Consider the following 19,717-nt stretch of genomic DNA (forward strand, 5'->3'; position numbering starts at 1 on the left):
TGGTGCAATTAAACATGTGCTTTAGGTAAAGAGTGAAGCACAAATGAAAGCACACAGCTCCAAATAGTTAAATGCTGTACATACTTCAATGGCACTGGCAACAGTGGCTTTGCACAGGCTTCTATCTTGCTCTGCAAAACATGCATGTAACTATCACTCAGCACACATCTGGGAAGGTCTCACAGAAGGAGTAACTTCACCGTGGGAACAGAAAAGGAAGCCCCAATTCCCAGCCTTATCCTCAGCTCACCAAATCATATTACCTCAAGCAAAACTGCAAAAGCAAAGACAGTATTTTGTGATGCTGAACTGAACAAGCTTTCCCTTTCTCCCCAAAAGCAACAATTTACAATGTATTCCCCTTCCCTTTCCCATCCCCTAGAAGTACAGCCAATATAGAAAAAAAAAAAAAAAAAAAACAACAATATCCATTTCATTTTAGTTATGGCTGCTTAAATTGAGACACCTCAATGACAAACTGATTCCCCTTACATGGATCCTTAGTTCTTCCCGAGTCTCATGCTCCTTAAAGATCCTTTCCATGTGCCCAAAACAGAGACACCAAAAATCACAAGACCAATAATTTCAAATCTGAGTAAAGCACAGCTGTAAGACTTCAGCTTACCTTAACTTGCACATAACTAAGATTTTTGAAATCTCACCTTGAATCCACTCCTGCTTCTTCTTCTTATCGGAGGCACTGATCTCAAAGCTTTTATCAAGACATTTTACGAGAAAAAGGCATTTCTTTCCATCTTTGTCAGGCAAGGCCTAGAATGGGTAACAAAGGATTAGCCTTGCAAACACTGAAATCTAAATTATATTGTCAAGCCCCACGTATGCAGAGCTACAAATACCAGCACTAAGAACCTTTATAAAAAGAGCGTTTATGAACTGTTTTTATATAAAGTAAAAAAAAATTCCATGAACGAAAGTATCAGGAGTCCATCCCGCACACAAAAAGGATTGTTATCTTTAGAGACATTCATAGGGTTTTTTTTTACCTCTACACAACAGTTGCCATCCAGTATGATGTCTCCCTTCTTGTCCTTTAAATCTTCACTTACATAGTAGGAAATAATATTGGGTTTTAGCACAAACCATCGTTCTGTCCAGTTTTTCCTTTTATGACCTTTTTTCAACATATAGCCCTGTAAAAAGCAACGGATCAACTGAAATGCCCAGCCTCTGCTGAACCGCCTGGTCTTTTGGTGTGTGGCTTAAAGGCGCAATAAAGCACATAGAAAAGTTAGCTCAAGGCCCTAAATACTTCACCTACACGCTTCCACTCCTAATACCAGCACACTGCTAATTGTTTAGCCCATAAGAAACTACTCACTGTTCTTCTGTCCAGTTTTTAAAGTAATTGTGTTATCTGAAGAACTGAACAATTATTATTATTATTATTATTACATCATTATCAAGTCATTATGATGACTCTGATGACCTTTACTATTTAATTTTGGTCAGTCAAGCAGAGACATTTACCACCGTTAAGACTCACCTGTAATACTTCAATGACATTACCATTATTAAAAGTCAGTCCTGTGTGGATGCACGTCCCAGTGACAGACGTGGGCCTGCCCCTACACACTGTAAATCCAGTCTGTTGCGGGATTTTCCCAGGGACAAAGCAGAAGCACCTCTGTCCTGGGAGTGGCTCCACCCTGCCAACACACTTGTTTAGCTGCACCCCACTGAAGAAGTGATCCCATACAGGATACTTCAACGAGTATGTTAGAGAAACCGATAGCAGAACCATACTCCTGGCTTCTTTATTGGACAGGATATGGGAACACTGGAGAAGCCTGGATTTTCCCTTAAAGGAACAGAGTTGTATCTTGATTTAAATAATGCCAAGATTTCACTCACAGTATTTTATTTTCCTTGAAAGATGATCCACTCAACTTCCTATGTGAGAAAAACACTTGCAAGCCTTAACAAGACTATTTCAAAAGAAGGAAGAGAGGCCCACACTTTGCCACTGAGCTTTATACAAATAAAAGAATAAAAATTATAGTCTTCTGTAATGACAATAAATAGGGCTGGTATCATGATCAAATTGTACAGTTTGCCTCTATTGAATATTAACATATCTAAAACAAAAGCAGCAATACTAAGTGCAGTTATACCAGTAACCCTGTTATACATTATCCAGCGTGGCTACGGCAATTCAAAAACCATCTCATCGAAAAGAGGGTGCACAGGGAATGACATAATAATTGGTCCTTCTTTCAGGCATTTGATTTTTAGTGATCTTATCACAGGCACTGCTGTGACCTAGTCAGTTTTTAATCCAGAGTTTCAAAGTTTGCCAGTATTTCAGCTATACCTGCCATTTCTGAAATCATATTCCCCAATTACTTACATACTTTTATCCGACTCCTAACTTCAGAAAAAAGTCCAATCACAAATGAAACTGAAACACCTACATCAATATCGCTGTGAACAAGCCATACAGAAAGCACTGTACTCGAAGTATTCCAGATTAAAAGGATGGAAAAGTTGGAAAGGAGACCAGGGTACATTTTTCTGTAATGCCTTTTAGCTATAGCAATTTTGGGTACAAGCAAATAAATGTGCTGAGGCATATTTAAGTCAAAGGTGTCTTTCTGTACAGGTCTGAAGGGAAAAAAAATTCAGGACAGCTAGAGAAGCTGTTTTGTTTAAACGCCCTCCCCCCCCCCAAAAAAAAACCAACCACCACCCTACACATACAGCTTATCTGTGCTCAGCTTTTCTAGCCAGTTAAACGTGGCCAGAGCCAAGGCCGTGCCTATTCCCTTGCCATCTCACCCCCTTGCTCCAAAACAGGAATGCGCAGAGAAGCAGCTTTGCTCGCTGCCTCCATGCTCAGGCCCAAGGTCTGGGTGGTCGCAAGGGCGTGTGAAGGATTCCTGCAGCTTCACTTTCATGCCTTACACAGTTTAAGTCATAACCAGGTGTTTTTCCCCCTCCTGACATACAGAATTTTCTTTCAAGCCAAGTCAGAATGGTATTTTCCCCTCAAATTTCTGCAATATCTTTATTTATTAATTCTGTGCACCAGCTGCTTCTCATCTTCCAAGATGAACTTCAACAAGAATGTTGAACAACTTCCAAGATGTTCTTCCAACAGTGAAGAACTGTCTTCACTGACAGTTCCTGGGGATCTTGTCACACCAACTATCACGAGGGACACATCTTTCAGAAAACTAAGTATGACAAATTTAATTATCACTGTTACCCTCCAGAAGCCATGGAGATCCAGGATAAGTGTACAATAAAAAGGGTAGTATGAGACTTGGCTACGATACGGTACGTCATTCATTAATACCTTGAAGTAATCATATACTGCAATAAACAGGACAATTCTGTGAATCAACAAGGTTATCAGGGTACAAGCTGTGACTGAACCAGACGTCTGTAAGTCATGCGGGGAACTCCATTCTCCATTAGGCCAGTGACTGTCCAGGAGGCCCTGGGCCAAACCTTGACGCAAACTATTTTTAAGTGTCAAGGAACCATTCAAAGGCACTCAAGATATCCTTGAGAAAGAGGCCCAGTCACCAAGAGAGGAAAGACAGGAGACAGCTAAAAGAAAAAAAAAAAGGGGGGGGGGGCAGTGCAGGGAGGAGAAAGACACACAACGCAGTATCAAAACTGAAAAGAAATCTGATTTCCTCACAGTTTCAAGCGGAAGGACTGACCTGACACCAGTTATTTTATTTTCATGATATTAAACAGCAGAATGACTTCATTTTGCCCTCATCTGACCATGTGTGTGTGTGCGCGCATGTGTCCCCAGCCCTCACCTCCAACATGCAACCAGCAGTTAACAAAAATAGACTTCTGCATTGTTCTGTGGATATTCTGAAAGAATTTCCTGTGCTAAGACCTTCTGATGGTTTCTTCAGAACAGCTTAGGAAAGCCTGCCAAGAAAGCCTTTGTTTCTCTCCTCACCAAGAAGCCAAGAAATCAAAGATGAAAAAAATTCTCTGTCAGGTAAAAGTCAATTTTAAAGAGCTCTCTAGGTAAGCTCTGCTGTGACCCCCTCCCTGTGATATTTATACTTCACATGAAAGAAATGCAGTTTTAAAAGCCATTCCTAAACTGATAAAGCAGCCACTGGAAATCTGAAGAAACTGACAGAAGTTTGCTAAGACTATAAAGGCCAGCATGACTTCTGGTGTTTGAGTACAGGTAAACAAGTTGTCAGTCACATAGCCTGCTAAGCAGAAGAAGGGAGAGAGCTCTGGAGCTCTTCTACACCATTTTGCCCTGTTGAAGTGGGGGCAACTTAGAAGCAGACCTTTCAGATGGACCAATACCTTTGACCAGACCTCCTTGTCAGAATATGGAGGTTATCATCAGCACAACTTATATTTGCTACAACATAACTGCAACTAGAAAAAGTATTTTCAAAGACTGAAGAGCTGTCACCAGTTTAAGAACTGACAGCATGTTGCAGCTATTCTGTCAGCTAACAAGCAGTTGATACTGGTATAAAAAAGGCTGTATTTCAAGTCAGAGCACACTACTTTTACTTTCTAAAAACAAACTCTACCGACAAGCAATTCATTCATAATGCTTCAACAATTACAACAACCCAAACAGCGGCACAATTTCTCTTTTATAAAAATAAGCTCATATTAAAGAACCCTTATAAGTAATTTACCTAATTTCCCCTTGCTCATTATCCATCAGGTAAAGAAATTTCAGTCCAAGTTGAACATTTTCTAATTATGCAGCAAATTGTTCTACTTTAAAACATTACTTCTCCGTGGTTCTTACCTGTTTGAGTACATCTAATATGAGCTCATTAAAGACTTCATTGATTGCCATGGACACCGTCTGTCGGTCCATCCCTTTACTAAACTGCCCACTTCCGATGAGATCAATGAGCTCCCACGCAGAAAGACCTTCTCGACTGGCATTGAGAGTGATCTTATAATGGTCAAACTGCTCTTGCTGCCAGCCTGCTCCCATTGCTTCAGTGAGTTTTTTAAGTAAATATTCAATCTGTACAGAAATACAAACAGAAATTAATCATTTTCAGCAGGCATTGAAACCAAGCGTTTCAGATCTATAAACTAAGCTTCTCTAGAGACTATCACTACAAACAGATTCCTACTTTCACATGTAGGCCCCCAAAGGCAGGTGGTTTAATTAGCAAATATTTTAGGCTCCTGTCTCAGCTGAACTTTTGACTGCCAAGCCCATCCCGCAGCTACTCTCTTCATAGTAAAGAAAGAAAGAATTGAGTCTGACAGCCTCTTTTAATATTTCAGATTCCTACAGAACACACGGGACCTTCCCTGCAACAGCTTCCAAACCGTGATGACTGAAGTGTGAGAAAGCAAGATGTTTCAAAAAGTATTCTTGTAAGATAAAAAGCAAACAGATTAGAAAAAAATAAGAAAAGATGGCAGTTTGGACAAGAAGTGAAATGAAAAACTATCAAGGTACGATCACATATCTTAGTCTTCACCTGACCCATCTGCTCCAGCTCTCAAGCACTCCATCACTGGACACAATCTTGGCAGATGTATCAAGAGAAGTTATAGAACAAATTTTTCACTTCCACTTTTATTGTTTCCAAAATAAACTCTCCTTTTCCTTTAATCTTTCATCATTCTGTAAGCATTACCATACACAGGGTAATAACACTAATAACACTAGTCAAAATAAACACAAGAACGAAAAAGAGGGAAAAAGGGCTGCGTTTCTTCTTCTGTCTGGTTTTTATGTTGTTTTTAAACTCATCACTGTTCACTCTTTAAACAAGGTAGTATTTAAAACTAAGCCCATCTACAGCTTTGAGCTGTAAAATGCTTTAAACAGCTCTTTAAACAAAAGAATTGGTGAGAGCTTTCCTACAAAGACCTCTACACAGACAAGTAAAAGCCACACTTCTAAGTTTCCATGACTGAAGTCACAGGATATCAAGTACAGCATTTAACCCAGACCAAGCTAATGTGGCCTTCTGCTACCTTGGGTTATGGCTCACTGTGTTTCCTCGCCAGCTTTGCAGGGAACCCAACTGCCTTCAGCAACCAGCCAAAGCAGACAGTAAAGCTGCCTGCACCCTCCCTAAGGAGGAAGTCTGGGGAGAGGGTGCTCAGTAACCTCACACCGGACCACCCTCCTGCACCAGCCCACCGCAGGGACAGGGCAGCACCAGCTCCCCCAAGGGCTGGCCTTTGTCTCCATCCACCACACGGCCAGCACAGAACCAGTTCCTGGTAGGTTCGTCCACAAAGCTGCAGGAGGGCTCCTCCTGGCTGCCCGGCTTCTCTACAGGCAGGAGGGATGCGACAGGGTAGCAACTGCTGGCTGCCCAGCGGAGGTGGGGAGGGAAAGCAACACGACCCTTTCAGGTTCTCTCTGTGCACGTGGAAATAACACAAATTTCCTCAAGTGCTGCTTTTCTGAAGGTTAGTCCTTCAGGACCGTCTGCTCCATTTTCAGTTTACCTATTTTTAGGTGTGGGTTTGGAAACACTGACTCACGAGTCTGAATCCCATTATCAAAAATGACTAAGGTGTACAGCACAAACATGCCTCATTAAAAAGCAGTGGAAACAAATGCTTTCCAGGACTTCATTGTTCTAATCACTGGTGCTGGTTCGCCTCTGTTCCTCAGCACTGCTTGAAAGCACAATGCAATTTCTCCTACAGGTAAGAAAAACCCCAGCTGAGACAGCCAGAGGATGTTTCACCACAGAATAAATTAACTTCTCAGCTACAGCTCAGAGTCACCTTTCAGCTGGTCTAATAGGCTTTTGAGCACCCGCCTGTCTCTACGTAAGAGATTTGGGAGTACAAAGAAATAGTGTAATGTTGCTCCCCACACATTTCACCACAAGAACTCCCAGGCCTCAAGGTTTTGATGCAGCATGCATGCTAATTTTGTGGCTGCTGCTTCTCTTTCTTGCAACTAGTACAGGCAAATCCCTTCCTTTCCCTCCCATCTATGATAAAGAAGCACATAAGTGTGTACCAGAACACATGCATCTGGCAAAGCAGTAAATTACCCAATTCACCCTCCAGATCGGTGGGCTTTGCTTACTATTTCAGCTCAGTAACTGTTCTTAGTCTCAGAGCCTCTACTCTAGTAGCACATGGACTAATACCTTAGGGGTGGGTGTCAAGAAGATGGAGCCAGACTCTTCTCAGTGGTACCCAGTGACAGAACAAGGGGCAATGAGCACAAGCTGAAACATGGGAAGTTCCATCTCAATACGAGGAAAAACTTCTTTACTTTGAGGGTGACAGAGCACTGGAACAGGCTGCCCAGGGAGGTTGTGGAGTCTCCTTCTCTGGAGCTATTCAGAACCTGCCTGGACACGACCCTGTGCAACGTGCTCTAGGGGAACCTGCTTTGGCAGGGGGTTGGACTACATGATCTCCAGAGGTCCCTTCCAACTCTAACCATTCTGTGATTCTGTGACTAATGCTACAGCAAAGTGGAGAAGCTACTGACAGCCACTGCATGGTCTAGAGGAAAGTTCCCGCTCCGTTGAATGAGTGGGTAGCACATATCCCTCCCAGATGTGGCTGTCGTATCTTCCTCGTAAACAGTGTGTTAAGAGAAGACAGGCTAACCATGCAGAAAATACGCCTCCAGGGTGAGTACAGAAGTTGTAGAGAGCATTGCTTTTCATTTGAGCTTCACTGACTAAGGCATTTAAGTATTTTTAGCTTCTCATGCAATTCTTACTAGCAAATATGCGATTTGAACAGAGGCCTCTACAGAAGTGGCATTCAAATTGTAGACACATGCAACTATCACAGGGTACAAGGTTTATGGTAATCAGCAAAGATGACTTTCAGCTCTGTGCTGTGCCCATCTGCCGTTTGAGGAAAGCTCTCCCAGGGGAGGGCATACGCACACGTCCGCTTCACCCGCTCTGCGCAGGCAGTGTGCAGCAGGCCGCGGAGGGTGGCACGGGCGTCCTGCTGCTGCAGTGCCTGGGCTCGGCTGTGCCACGTTCACCCCTGCTCATGCTCAGACTGTTCACCAGAACAAGTCATAAAACTCTGCTTTGCCATGGTTCCATGCACGGCTCTGAATCACTGAAGTAAATATAGTCACATGACAGCAAGGAAATTCTAGCATGCTCTCCCAAGCAACCAACACATCACTTTTACTAGATTTCTGTAAAATTCAGTAACTAATTCCTTTAAAAGTCTTTAAAATAGGCTTTCACTCTCCAAAATCCTTAAGTCAAAAAATTAATCCAAGGCTTTCAAGCATCAACTACCATAAATCCTCAGCAGCCTGTTAAAGGCAGGAAGCAGCTTACTTCCTACTCCAGGCAAGTTTTATAGAAAAAAAACCAAAACAACACCCAAAAAAGCCCTTCACAGCATGCAAGAACAGCAGCACTGCAAACTTGCTTCAAAACTAACCTCCTAAAACCTGGATTTGATGAGCTCAAATGAGCTCTGGCATCAATGCAGGAGTAACTTTTTCCCCCATGTTCAAAACACATGCTGCCACTCAGCTCAGTCCCTCTGAGCAGCTCCAGTTCTGAACGACAATCCTGTACTTCAGCTGAAAGGAAAGCTAAAATAACTGAGGCTTAATTAGGTAGATAATATACCTGCCAAAATGCTAGACAGTAGTTAAAAAAAAAAATCATTAAAACTTAATGAACTTTAAAATGTATTGTTCCAAGATTTCACTTGGAAATTGCACTGCTTGAGGCATGCAGCTCTCAAATTCCTTTGGTTAACTATCTCAAGGTACTAGGACCCCCTTGCAGACAAAGGGACACACAAAAAAGAAACACACCCCAACAGATTTTTTTCACTTTTTTGCTCAAGCCATATGAACAACGTGTATCAAACTAAAGGTCCGGAAAAGAAGCAATGCAAAACTCTTGGCTAGTACACATTATCATGTAATGCACTAAAAATAAGTCAACATAACCTTTCCTTTAATATAATTTCTTCATATTTTACCTTATTTTGATTATCAGAACAGATTTAAACATTTAAGTCTGCTAACCCCCATCTACAAGTCACTAATATGACCACAAATCCCATTAAAGTACCTAAAATATCTCATTATTTTAAAATACATTAACTTTTCTTAACTGAAAAAGAACCTGTGCATATTACATTTTAATTTCTAAAATTAAAAAAATAAAAATCAAGCTTTATCTTGCATTCAGATAAGTACACGGCTAACCAAAATCCCCAGAAAAATTTTATCTAACGTATCTGCTCAATAGCAACAGTGGGTGTTGGGGTAGGGTATAAATATGGAACAGTGCTGGTAAGCGTGGAAGCAAAGAAGAGACCATTCATTATGTGCTCAAATGAGGAACCTCTGAGAGCAAATGACATTTCCCCTTCTCCACAAAGCGATATGTCAACTCAGCAAATAACTGACACATTAAGTCTACTGGCTCAAACATAACCTACTCTTGTGGTTAAAAAGTAGAGCGCCAAAAAGCAAACATGAAGCGATGTTTGCTGCTATTCCAACTGGATCTTACTCACTTTCAGACATGAACGTAAAAACACAAGGGGGCTGCTAATGCTACATACACCAGTACGGACCAACTGGCTCCACAGTATGAAAAACAGCTGCCATCTCAAATCAACAGAAACTTTTCAGCCAGAATTTTGCAAGAGAAAGCAAAAATAATATAAAGAACAGAGGCTCTTTAACATGAGCTATGCGGCCTGTTTGGTGCCTTCTTTCAGAGGGCACTTTCTTTTCCCATGTTTCAATACCTGTTTGCTTTGCTTTTCCAGGTATTCCTGGCACTATCCTCCATGGGGAATGAAGTATCATAGATGTTTCACATATTTTTCTGATATACAAGTGGGTCTCTTAGAAGATGAAAAATGAAAAATAATGTCAAGGAGGCTTTCATGCCCAGCAGAGCACAGCAGACAAGGCTATTCTGGTTCATGCTATTCAAATAAGGCTTGTGATATTAACAGAGCAGATGTAAAAAGTCTATTCACGTTGCACAAAATTCTGTGGAAGCACATGTTACTGCACAAGAGACATGAAAGCAATTATATCCCCTTTCACAGTCATCATCAATTCCTTTTTTTCATCCCATCAGAACATCACTTACTTTTAAGTCAAATATTTGTTTCTTCCTTTCCACCAACAAAAAAATCCCCATACTAGAATTTATTAAACTTCAGGGACAATAACTACTCTGGATTAATAGACTTTGCAAAAACTATGTTCATTATGCAGTGTAAGCCATTATCTTCTTTTTTTTTTAAATTAAATTAAATTACCATTAAGTAATATAATAAAGGTCAACTCAAAAAACAGTGTAACTCGTAAACATGTAAATCCTAAGAGCAACCTACGGCATAAGCTGAAAACTGTCTTTTTTTTTGCAGCAATCAAGGAAAAGAGTAGCGAAATGGGAAGAACTGACGCAAGTCGTAAGTGACTAAACATCTTTCTAACCATCAACTTGTAGACGTCATGGGTCAATTAAAAACCAACACAAGCAGCTTTCATTCTAGTTGTATCAGTTTTGATTATATTTCTGAACGGCCAAGGTTCAATTCCCAGTATTTCATTCATTGTATCAGTTTCTGATACTAGAATGCAGAACAAGGAAGCAAACGTGGTCACAAAAAACCTTTTTCTGCAAGAAATGCCTCCAGAAGAGTCACCACTGGACAGCTTCAGCCTTTCACCTCCTCAGTCTAAAAAACATCACCTCATCTTCAAAGGCACAGAAAGCCATACAAGGTTTAGACCCTCTTTGTCCTAACTAGGAGGATTAGATATGCTGCATGTTAGTTGAAGGCTAGAGGACAAGTGACAAATGGCTGTACAAATCTTCTTCCCTCAAGAAGACAGGCTTGAACAGCAAAGACACCAAATACATTTGGCTTATTTAAAACGAGTTATCTGAACACTAGATTACAACACACAAAGAGTGTGCAGCTTGCAGTGTAAATATCTGCGAGTTTCACCATTAAGGATGGCCCAGAAACACAGCTAACCACATACCACAGCTTTCAGGCGATAAAGCATTCCCAAGGCTGCAGTCACATGTCCCGAAATAAGAAAGGGGAAGTGTTTGGAACCCTTTTTATAAAGCAGAAAATGTCTGGTTAAACAATACCAAGGCACACAAATGAGTCTGTAACAGCTAAGAGGTGAGTTGTCAGGGAAGCTCATAACAGACTAGAAATATTTCTCCTCCTATGGCTACAGTTCTCTCCACCTTTCTTCCCTTTATTTTGCCCCTCTCATGAAGAGGCAATGCATGCAAGAGCTTAAGGAAACACACATTTGGATGTCTGCATCTCAGATGATCTAGTGGAAAAGACTGGCTGCAGGGAAGGGAAGGAGCTCCCACCCATGCCCCACTTTCTGGGCACATTAGTGATGTAGCTGCTTGGTAAAGCTCTGCCCCCTGCACCAGGAGGCAGTTCTGTTGTTAGCCAAGAATTGCATTAATTCTGAAAGCTGTCCATCAGGACTAATTTTAACTAGAGCAAACAAAATACAGCATTGTTTTTCTCCAGTCCATCTGTATCTCTTTGAAATACCACATTTATCCCGTTCACAGAAGTGTTTCACTTTGTGTATAGCAAAGCTTCTCACTTGAAAGTGGATGAAGCTTTCAGATTTGATACCATTTCGCATTTCCCTGGGACATGAGCACATGGATCTCTGTTCCCTTCCAACTCTCCTAACTTCTCTCAGCTGCCCACCAGTTGCCAGCAGAAGCTACACTGGAGCCCAAGGCCACTACCAGCTCAGCCCAGTGCCCTGCATAGCCACTAGCTCCCGTCTCTCTGTGACCTGACTTCTCCCTGATCTTCTCAAGCTTGAAGTCACAACCCAAAACTACACACCCCAACCCAAGCCCTTCCCCATGCTGGATTTTACTAACCTTATTTCCCTCAAGTGCAAGGCTGCCATCTCTCCTTCTATGGCAGGTGAGGAGCACAGGCCAGATGCTGCCTCTGGCTTTCAGTCTGGCCTCTGCTAAACAAGCAACTTCTGGTCCTTGTGTCACCTCTCCACTGCTTTCAAATTCCTTCTTTGTAACTGTTTTCCTCACTTTGCTCTTTCTAAAGCTTTCCTCAGCCTGTGTCTCCAAAACCTTAACTAAGTAGCCTGTTTTCCCTTCTCTGGTTGAGCTGCAGCTGTTCCAAATTTGCTGTCCATTCAACACCTGGGCAGGGAATCAACATGTAACACTTTGCAGATGGGGTTAACAGCTTCACCACAATTAGCTGTCTAATATGAAAGGCCTAGCACCACAGCACTAGTGCAAAAGTACACAACATGGGCAAGAAGGAAGGACAGCAGCCTCAATACTTAGTCAGCGCAGGGCAAATAAGGTGAAACTGCACCCAAGCAGGAGAGTTTTCCAGATATGAAATTGTTCAAATGAGTGCAGAAACCACTTATCTCATTCGGGGCGGGGTGGGGAATCAGATTCCCATGAAGGTCTCAAAGAGCAGCTCCTCCAAGGAGGAGGAGGAGAAGGCATCCTCATAGCCACATGAAGTTCTATCAGCGCATTCACTGGAGACCTAAGAAGTTCTCTCATAAGCTTCCCATCCACAAGATGGGACGCAAAAATCTTCAAGGGATCACCCTTCCAACCTGAAACTATGAGGCAAGTTTACTAGTTACTTATAAAGGGGAAACAAAACCCCCGAAACCCAAAAGCCTACGACGTGGAAGTGAGGGAGGAGAGGAAACAGCTGGATCCCACACAAAGGACTCTGAGCCAGAAACTGCAGTAAATCGTGTGTTGCAATGTTCTCGGCCAAGGATAAGAGCAACAGACAGGGAGGGAAGGAAAGCTTGCTCCCTGGCTGGGAAGCTATGGTCACCCATGAGAGGTTTACATTGCTCTCACCAAAACATAAACATCACAGAACAGCGATGCTTCCATCACCCTCTCCTCTCTTCTTCACTTTGCAAAAATGTCCTCACTTTATACATGATGTGCAAGCCATTTTGTAATTAAATGACAGGATGCAATATAAAGTGGTGAAGACTAAATATATAATCAAGCTTTCTTATGAACTCGAAAGGCGTAAAAAGTAAGTGGAAAGAAAAATGCCTTTACTATGTACCAGTATAATTTTGAATACTATTGAAAAGAGTTACATTCAGGTAGAAATTTCTCAGTGCTAAGACAACAACTGCAAGTTTGTACAAAAAAATGCTTTGCAAATCTGGAGTTTAGATTTAACACTAAAAAACTGAGACATAAGAACTTAAAAGGCAGATATGAAAGGTCACACAGAACAAAAAGCAAAACTGACCGAAACTGAGACTTTGCATCTTTACTTTTGGAATGTTGTGTAAAAGGGTAAATGAGTAAATGTGGAATTTTCCAGATGCACAGAGAAGCCGACGAGGACCAATGCAAACCAGAAAGGAGTGCATTCAGCAGACAGCATTCCTCCACTGGCTGATTACATTACCTGTGTGGTCTAAGGCAAAAGGTTAGTGTGAATATAGGCATTGTATATGATAAGAACAGAGCAATCTTTCTTTGTCAGGCTCTGTAAGCTTTCTTTAAATAGTATTGCACAATTTAAATCTTGCCATAATCAAGGAGATGCAGACACAGATCCACCCTAAGAATTTTAAAAATAATCCAAGTAGAAGAGCAATACAGGTTAACCCTGAACATTAAGGATAGGAAGGAAAGCAAACAACAGCAGTTATGAAATCTGGAAAACCTCTTTTGGGCTTGGAGATGACTCTGCAGCCCGTCTGCCAGAAGGCAGCACGAATCCAGGGGCTTGCTTGGTGGAGGGGGAGCGAGTGAGCCACGCTGACACCCCAGAGCTAGCAGCTCTGAAGCTTTTAACCATGCCAACAAATAAGGAGATGTGAAATATCTACCCTCAGGTAAGCCAGGCTGCGCAGCAGGGAACACAATGACAAACCAGAGACGTGGATTTGAGTCACAGTTTTGACATTTATTAGTGGCTCTGACCTTCTACCAAAGCCAAATCTGGCACCATTAAGAAAGGAGCTGTCTTAGCTTTTATAACCATGATCCCTGTCCCAGAACTGACAGAAAAAAAACCAGGAAGGCAAGCAAGAAGACTGTCCCATTTCTCACGGGAACATAGCATGGCAGGTAGGGCCCTATCATCACCAGTCTGGCAAAACCAGAAACATTGTACAGAGTGAAAGTCTGCTAAAAAGTGAGTGATAAGGCAAAACCGAGCAGTTTATTTTGATAGGGGAGTTATCTGTACTTAATGGTTTGGCACAACAGCTTGGAGTCCAACAGTTATGTTGCAGTGACAGGTAAATCAGACTGTTTTGATCCCTGACTGTTCAACAATTTGCAAATATTTATTAGTTAGTACTCCAGTGCTGAACCGCAAACCCCTGGGATTTCTGTATACAGTTTTGCAAGAGATTATTTATGCCTACAGTTCTGATCTTTCTGCTTCTTCCCTCGCCCCTCCCCATGGGGAGCATTGGGGAGATACTGAAATCTTGCTTTAGGGTTGAAATACCTATTTGAGTGTTGCCCATACTTGTTCATGAACTTAAAGTATAACGAGATCTCTCTGGTATTATTCCTTGAACCTTTTCAAGCAAGAGTGTTCAGGTGGTGGCTGCTTTTGATCAGAAACAGACATCATCAGAAAAGTTCGTACTTCTCCTTTTCATCAGGAGGGTGACGTGAGACTTAAGACTCATCTTGCAAGTCACGGTAACACAGAGCAGAGGGGAGAATTTTTTTTCAGAATCATACTAATGTACTAACTCTGCAAAACTTTAATCACACATAAGCAAGTGCAGTAATTAAAGATCATACACACACTACTCATGAGCAAAGCAAGAACCTCAACAGCTCCGAGTGCTGGTACTGGAGCTAGTCTCCCCAGCACCAGCTAGTTGTCACAAAAAGCAAAATAAGCTATTTATTGGGTGGCAAGCAGCATGTCCCATTTAGTCCAGGGTGTTTAAATGACAGACACACATAGCCATCAATATCTAAAGTATCCTGTGGGAATCCCCATGTATGCACTCTGGAAGACAAAGAAAAGCACACGAGGCCTTACATCATTAAAAGAGGGGAATAAAAGTTTTATATTAAAGAATTATTTTATCTTCACTCTCTAAAGAGTAGCAAACATTAACATAGTTCAGCTGGGACATTAAGCAAACTGGTGTTAAACAGCTTAAGTTTTTGTTTCTTACCTCCTCAGGTACAATGATTAAAGGGTATTTGTCCTCTGATAAGAAGTTAAAAATAACCCACACTTTAAATGCATCTTCATCACTAATCAGCAAAGGACTTTTAGATAGATTCTTTTTAGCACAGAGAGTCCAGCACATCCTGTTGAATTCAACTTTGTCAAAGTTTCCTTGAACCTAAAATGAAGAAATTGAACAAAAAAAAAAATAGGCATGAATGGCACAGAATAACCAACAGGCTAATTCACACAAAAAGCACTGAAAAAATTCTAGTTTGCAAGAAATGTTAAGGCCCAAACAGAGCACTGTAGCAGCATAGTCTGACTTCCTGCATGGGGTCAACTAAGGAATTTCTTCCAGCAAAATCTACAACCAACCTCCAATTTCTGGTCGAGTTAATAACACCCTGACTTCATGTGAAGGAGGCTATGCTGCATTCTGCATTTCCTCTAAGCACATTAGCTTTAGCTTCCAAACCATCTTCAGAAGTGTGTTAGTTCCAACTGCCCTTCTATTGCACTGAGTTACTGAGATTTTATATAGCAAATCTGGCAACCATTACAGCCAAAACTGCATGTGGATATGCTAAAAGCGACACTGGAACAATAGTGGGAAAGACCTTTAATACGTTTTTCCATTTTATATTACTCAAACGTAACTCTTCTAGGATATTCATAAACATGTAATAAGTTTCTTCTCGGACACTAATCCACTTTAAAACCTTTCCTTTTTCTCAGACTTGCAAACCTTCACCCTATTGATAAAAAAAATTCCTCTTGTTTTTATTATCATACCTAGCAACTGTACGTACCCATCTGTGAATTATTTACATATGCAAAAGCTTTCATTTCCTCTATTTTCTTTTTAAACCCTCATTTATGTTAAGAGATTAAATCTTTTCATCTCCCTACAGTTTAGCAGTGCTATTTCTTTGCCAACACAGAACTGATAAAGGCATGTTCTACACTGTAATGGAAGTCCCTTGAGATTTCGGAAAGCATGTCTAAGAAACAAGTTCTCATACCTCTTGTGGTAACGACACCAGTAATGTTCAGTGACTTTTTCTTATGATAGGCCAAACGATATATTTGAGATGCCTCAAGGACACCATTGCAAACTGTATGATTTCCTATCCAGGCTGGTAAGTGGTCAAATATAGCAGAGGGTAAGCCACAGTGGCGAAGTCAAAGATAGACTAAGGAAGGGATGAACTGATGTGGGTGGAGGAAAAAAAAAACAAACCAGAAGTAAACAGGAAACCAACCCTGTGCCAAGAAGCACTTTACAATACAGTTTCCAAGACTAAAAGTGAGACTATGAAAGCAAGTCATAAACTTTGTATGCTTGCAGAGCAGGCCACCAATGTAAGTGACAATGCAAGAGGCTGGCTACGGGATACAGCTGTCCTTTGAAGAAGGTGGAAGCTGTAGGAGCTATAGCTGCTATAGCCACAAGCTCAGCATCCTGGTTGTTCGCACAAGAAGCATGGGTCTTGAAACACCAGCTAAGCAAACAACACTTTGGAAGAAGGGCTAGAAGCCAGGTTTCCTTCTCCTTCCTTCAATTTGCCAGCACCTCATCCCTTGGTTACTTTTGCCTGTGCTTTTTCCTGTCTGTCCACCCCACCCTGCCCAATGAAGCTTGACTTCTTTTCTAAAACAGCTTCACCCACACAGATGATGAGCAGCTCCACCTTGGAAATGTCCTCGTGGTTATGCTAATCCTGAGGAAGATGCTGACAGGGTGGGAATCTCCTTTCCTACAGCCACCACCTGGCAAGTGCTCTAAGCACTATAAATAAGGTGGGTTGCTCTACGAGCAGCTCATGTTTTAAAGCACAGCAGCAATCAATGACCACAGGGAGACAGGTGGAGAAAGGCATAGGCCCTGGTTGGGGTAAAGGCAAGTGCATGGTTTCTGCTCACATAGCAAAGCTGGATCGTGTGTGCCTCAAAAACTCATGTTAAAACCCAAGTCACCTACAGCACGTTACTGCCACCATGACTAGGCAGCAGCCAAGCAGGAGGTTTCAGGACCATTTTGCCACAGGGGACTAGGTCACACTGTGCCAGAGGTTCCACTTTAGACATATAAGACCTTTTTTCAGAATCTAGACTTGATTCTGAAATGGACTTCACGGGGTCCATGTGGCATCTGGAGCAGAGACACTGCTTAGGAATTATTCAGGAGCAATAATCAGATGAATGCACAAGTCCTGGCTCTCCAAAATAACTCTGATTTGCATCTGTGGGTTTTTTTCTAAATGATCAGGTTGTCTGTTAAATAAAGGATATAATCACAAAATTGTTGTTCTGGGGATATTGGGAGTTGGAGATGGAACTAAATAGTTCTCTGTAATAAAGAATAAAAATTTTCCTCAGCAATTTCATGTAGCAATGCCAACTATTCCTGGTACCTACATTCTACAAGTACATTTGCTTGGGATGGGAGAGGAAGAAAGGTGAAAATCCCGCAACTAAACCCGAATTGCTTTAGAGCGAACTCCATACTACAAAAGTCTTGGCTGTGCTACTTTGGCTTCCTTGACTGGCCACACTCCACTGTGGGTGGCTACATAATATTACTCTGAATGAACAATCTCTCTGGATTTATGAGAGATCATTTCTAAGCATCATTTCAAAAATAAAAACATTCAGACAGTTTCTAAAGTTATACTTGAATTTACCTGCAAAAGTACTTCTAACCTACTTAAGAAACTGTGAAAGTAGAAACTTTTCAAACAGGAGGTACTGATGTCAAAAAAAAGTCATAAACAAATACACACATTGCTTTTTCATGACATGAACAAAACACATATTTATAAAAACAGATTGGGTCAAAAACTATCCTGGATTTTAAAGAGGATTCCCCAAAACATCTTTAATTACAGTGAGACTCTACTATGAATCCTACACTGAAATCATCTTGATGTGAAACTAAAATAAGAAATTTATGACACTCTACTGAGAAACCAGAATTTCAGTTGTGTTTGGCCAGAATGCTCATCCTGCTTGCAACCTGTGTGAATATCACACAATTCTGTTGCTTAATTAATGAACAAATCCTTGTACAAGAGATTTTTCCTGTGCACTAGTGTCTGTTTTTAACTGTACTTCATAATTTGTTCAAATTATTTGAAGTCACCGTTTCATTTGGAAACTTCTACAGTGCTCCACACCATTAACTCTACAGCAACTATCACTTTTATTTGTGCATCTGTCCAAATGACGAAACATGCAAATGAACTGACCCCTCCAACCTTAAACTGCTTAAACTCATAGAAATAAAAACATGATATGTAAGACACCTACTTTCCCTTTCTAAGAAGTTTCACAAATTAATCAAAAGAAAAATGCAGCAAAACCCATACAATTTTCTAGATCTTTAATTCCTACTAATATGCAAAGTATAATTTACTATGATCGATATTCTACCAAGTAACTCTAAAACATAAGGAAATACAGAAAATATTTGGCTTAAGCATGAGTGATCAGATCAGTTCCAAAAATATAACAAGCACTAGCAGCGCAAATAGCATTCACTCGCTGTCTGGAAGATGAGATAACCTGAGGTTTAGAACTATGTCCTTCTTTGTCTCACCCCACTATGACTCTTCTCTGCTGTAAATAAGGCGTGTTGTAAAATACCACCATCACCATAATAGAAAAGGAAACATTTTCAATTGGTATTAAGACATACATTGTAAATAATGGAACATGCTAAAATACAGTTATGAAACCAAGTAAAACAAATTATGAAGACATTATACTGGCAAGGGACAGCTTCCTCCTGAAAGGGACACTTACAGAATAAGAACACATTTTGTTTCAGATGAAGGAAAATCCTAGATACATCTGTCTGCTAAGTAAGAAGCAGCGCGATACTAGAAATCATCAGTAAGGCAATACTAATTCTTCAAACTATTTATTCAAATTCCCTATTTGGATAAAGGAAATTAGTTGCAACCAATTTACCTCATTAAACTACCAACTTGTGCCTTTCTTGATGACTCCTTGGTTCTATATAAAGAGGCTTTATTGCAGGGTAACACAGGGTAAGCCAGCACTAAAAAATATGAAACGCTACAACTGCATTTAAAAGTACAACAGAAGTTATTTCAAAAGGTTACAAAGTCCTCTCAATAAAATTATAAGTCACAGTTACGTATCTGTTTTAAAGAAATCTAAGGATTCATTCTTCAAATGTTTTAAAGCAAAATATCTTGAGATAAAAAAACCTCTCTTGAGCAGGTTGCTCTTGCTCAAATCAATTAATTCACCAGAAGATGTTTGACTGGAAATTGAGAGAATTTCCTCTGTATTTGGGGGTATAAAGCACCAGTCTTTCTTTAGTACCTTTGCTGACTAACATAAATTAATAGCATTTGTTCTACAATCACCCCATCTAGAAGAACAGATTATGCCTTGGAAGAATGAAAAAAGAAGGGGTTTCCTGTTTGCTTTTTTTGCTTGTTTGTTTTAAACAAAGGAGACATGGTATGAACCAGTGACTTCATCCCACTGCATGTTGTCTTTTGGC

At 40.9% G+C, this 19,717-nt stretch overlaps 1 protein-coding gene across 1 annotated transcript in view; it reads right to left on the minus strand.

The window, feature by feature from the left end:
• SWAP70 (switching B cell complex subunit SWAP70) overlaps window positions 1-19,717 on the minus strand; it is a 44,225-nt gene that overhangs the window by 14,192 nt on the left and 10,316 nt on the right. Inside the window, exons 3-6 of the mRNA XM_068399411.1 lie at window positions 15,182-15,355; window positions 4,775-5,002; window positions 1,005-1,151; window positions 663-771 (exon numbers count right to left, since the gene is read on the minus strand). Coding sequence (XP_068255512.1) covers window positions 663-771; window positions 1,005-1,151; window positions 4,775-5,002; window positions 15,182-15,355 — 658 coding nt within the window. The remainder of the gene's footprint in view (window positions 1-662; window positions 772-1,004; window positions 1,152-4,774; window positions 5,003-15,181; window positions 15,356-19,717) is intronic.

This window comes from Nyctibius grandis, chromosome 4, assembly GCF_013368605.1.
Source record: "Nyctibius grandis isolate bNycGra1 chromosome 4, bNycGra1.pri, whole genome shotgun sequence".
NCBI lineage: Eukaryota > Metazoa > Chordata > Aves > Nyctibiiformes > Nyctibiidae > Nyctibius > Nyctibius grandis.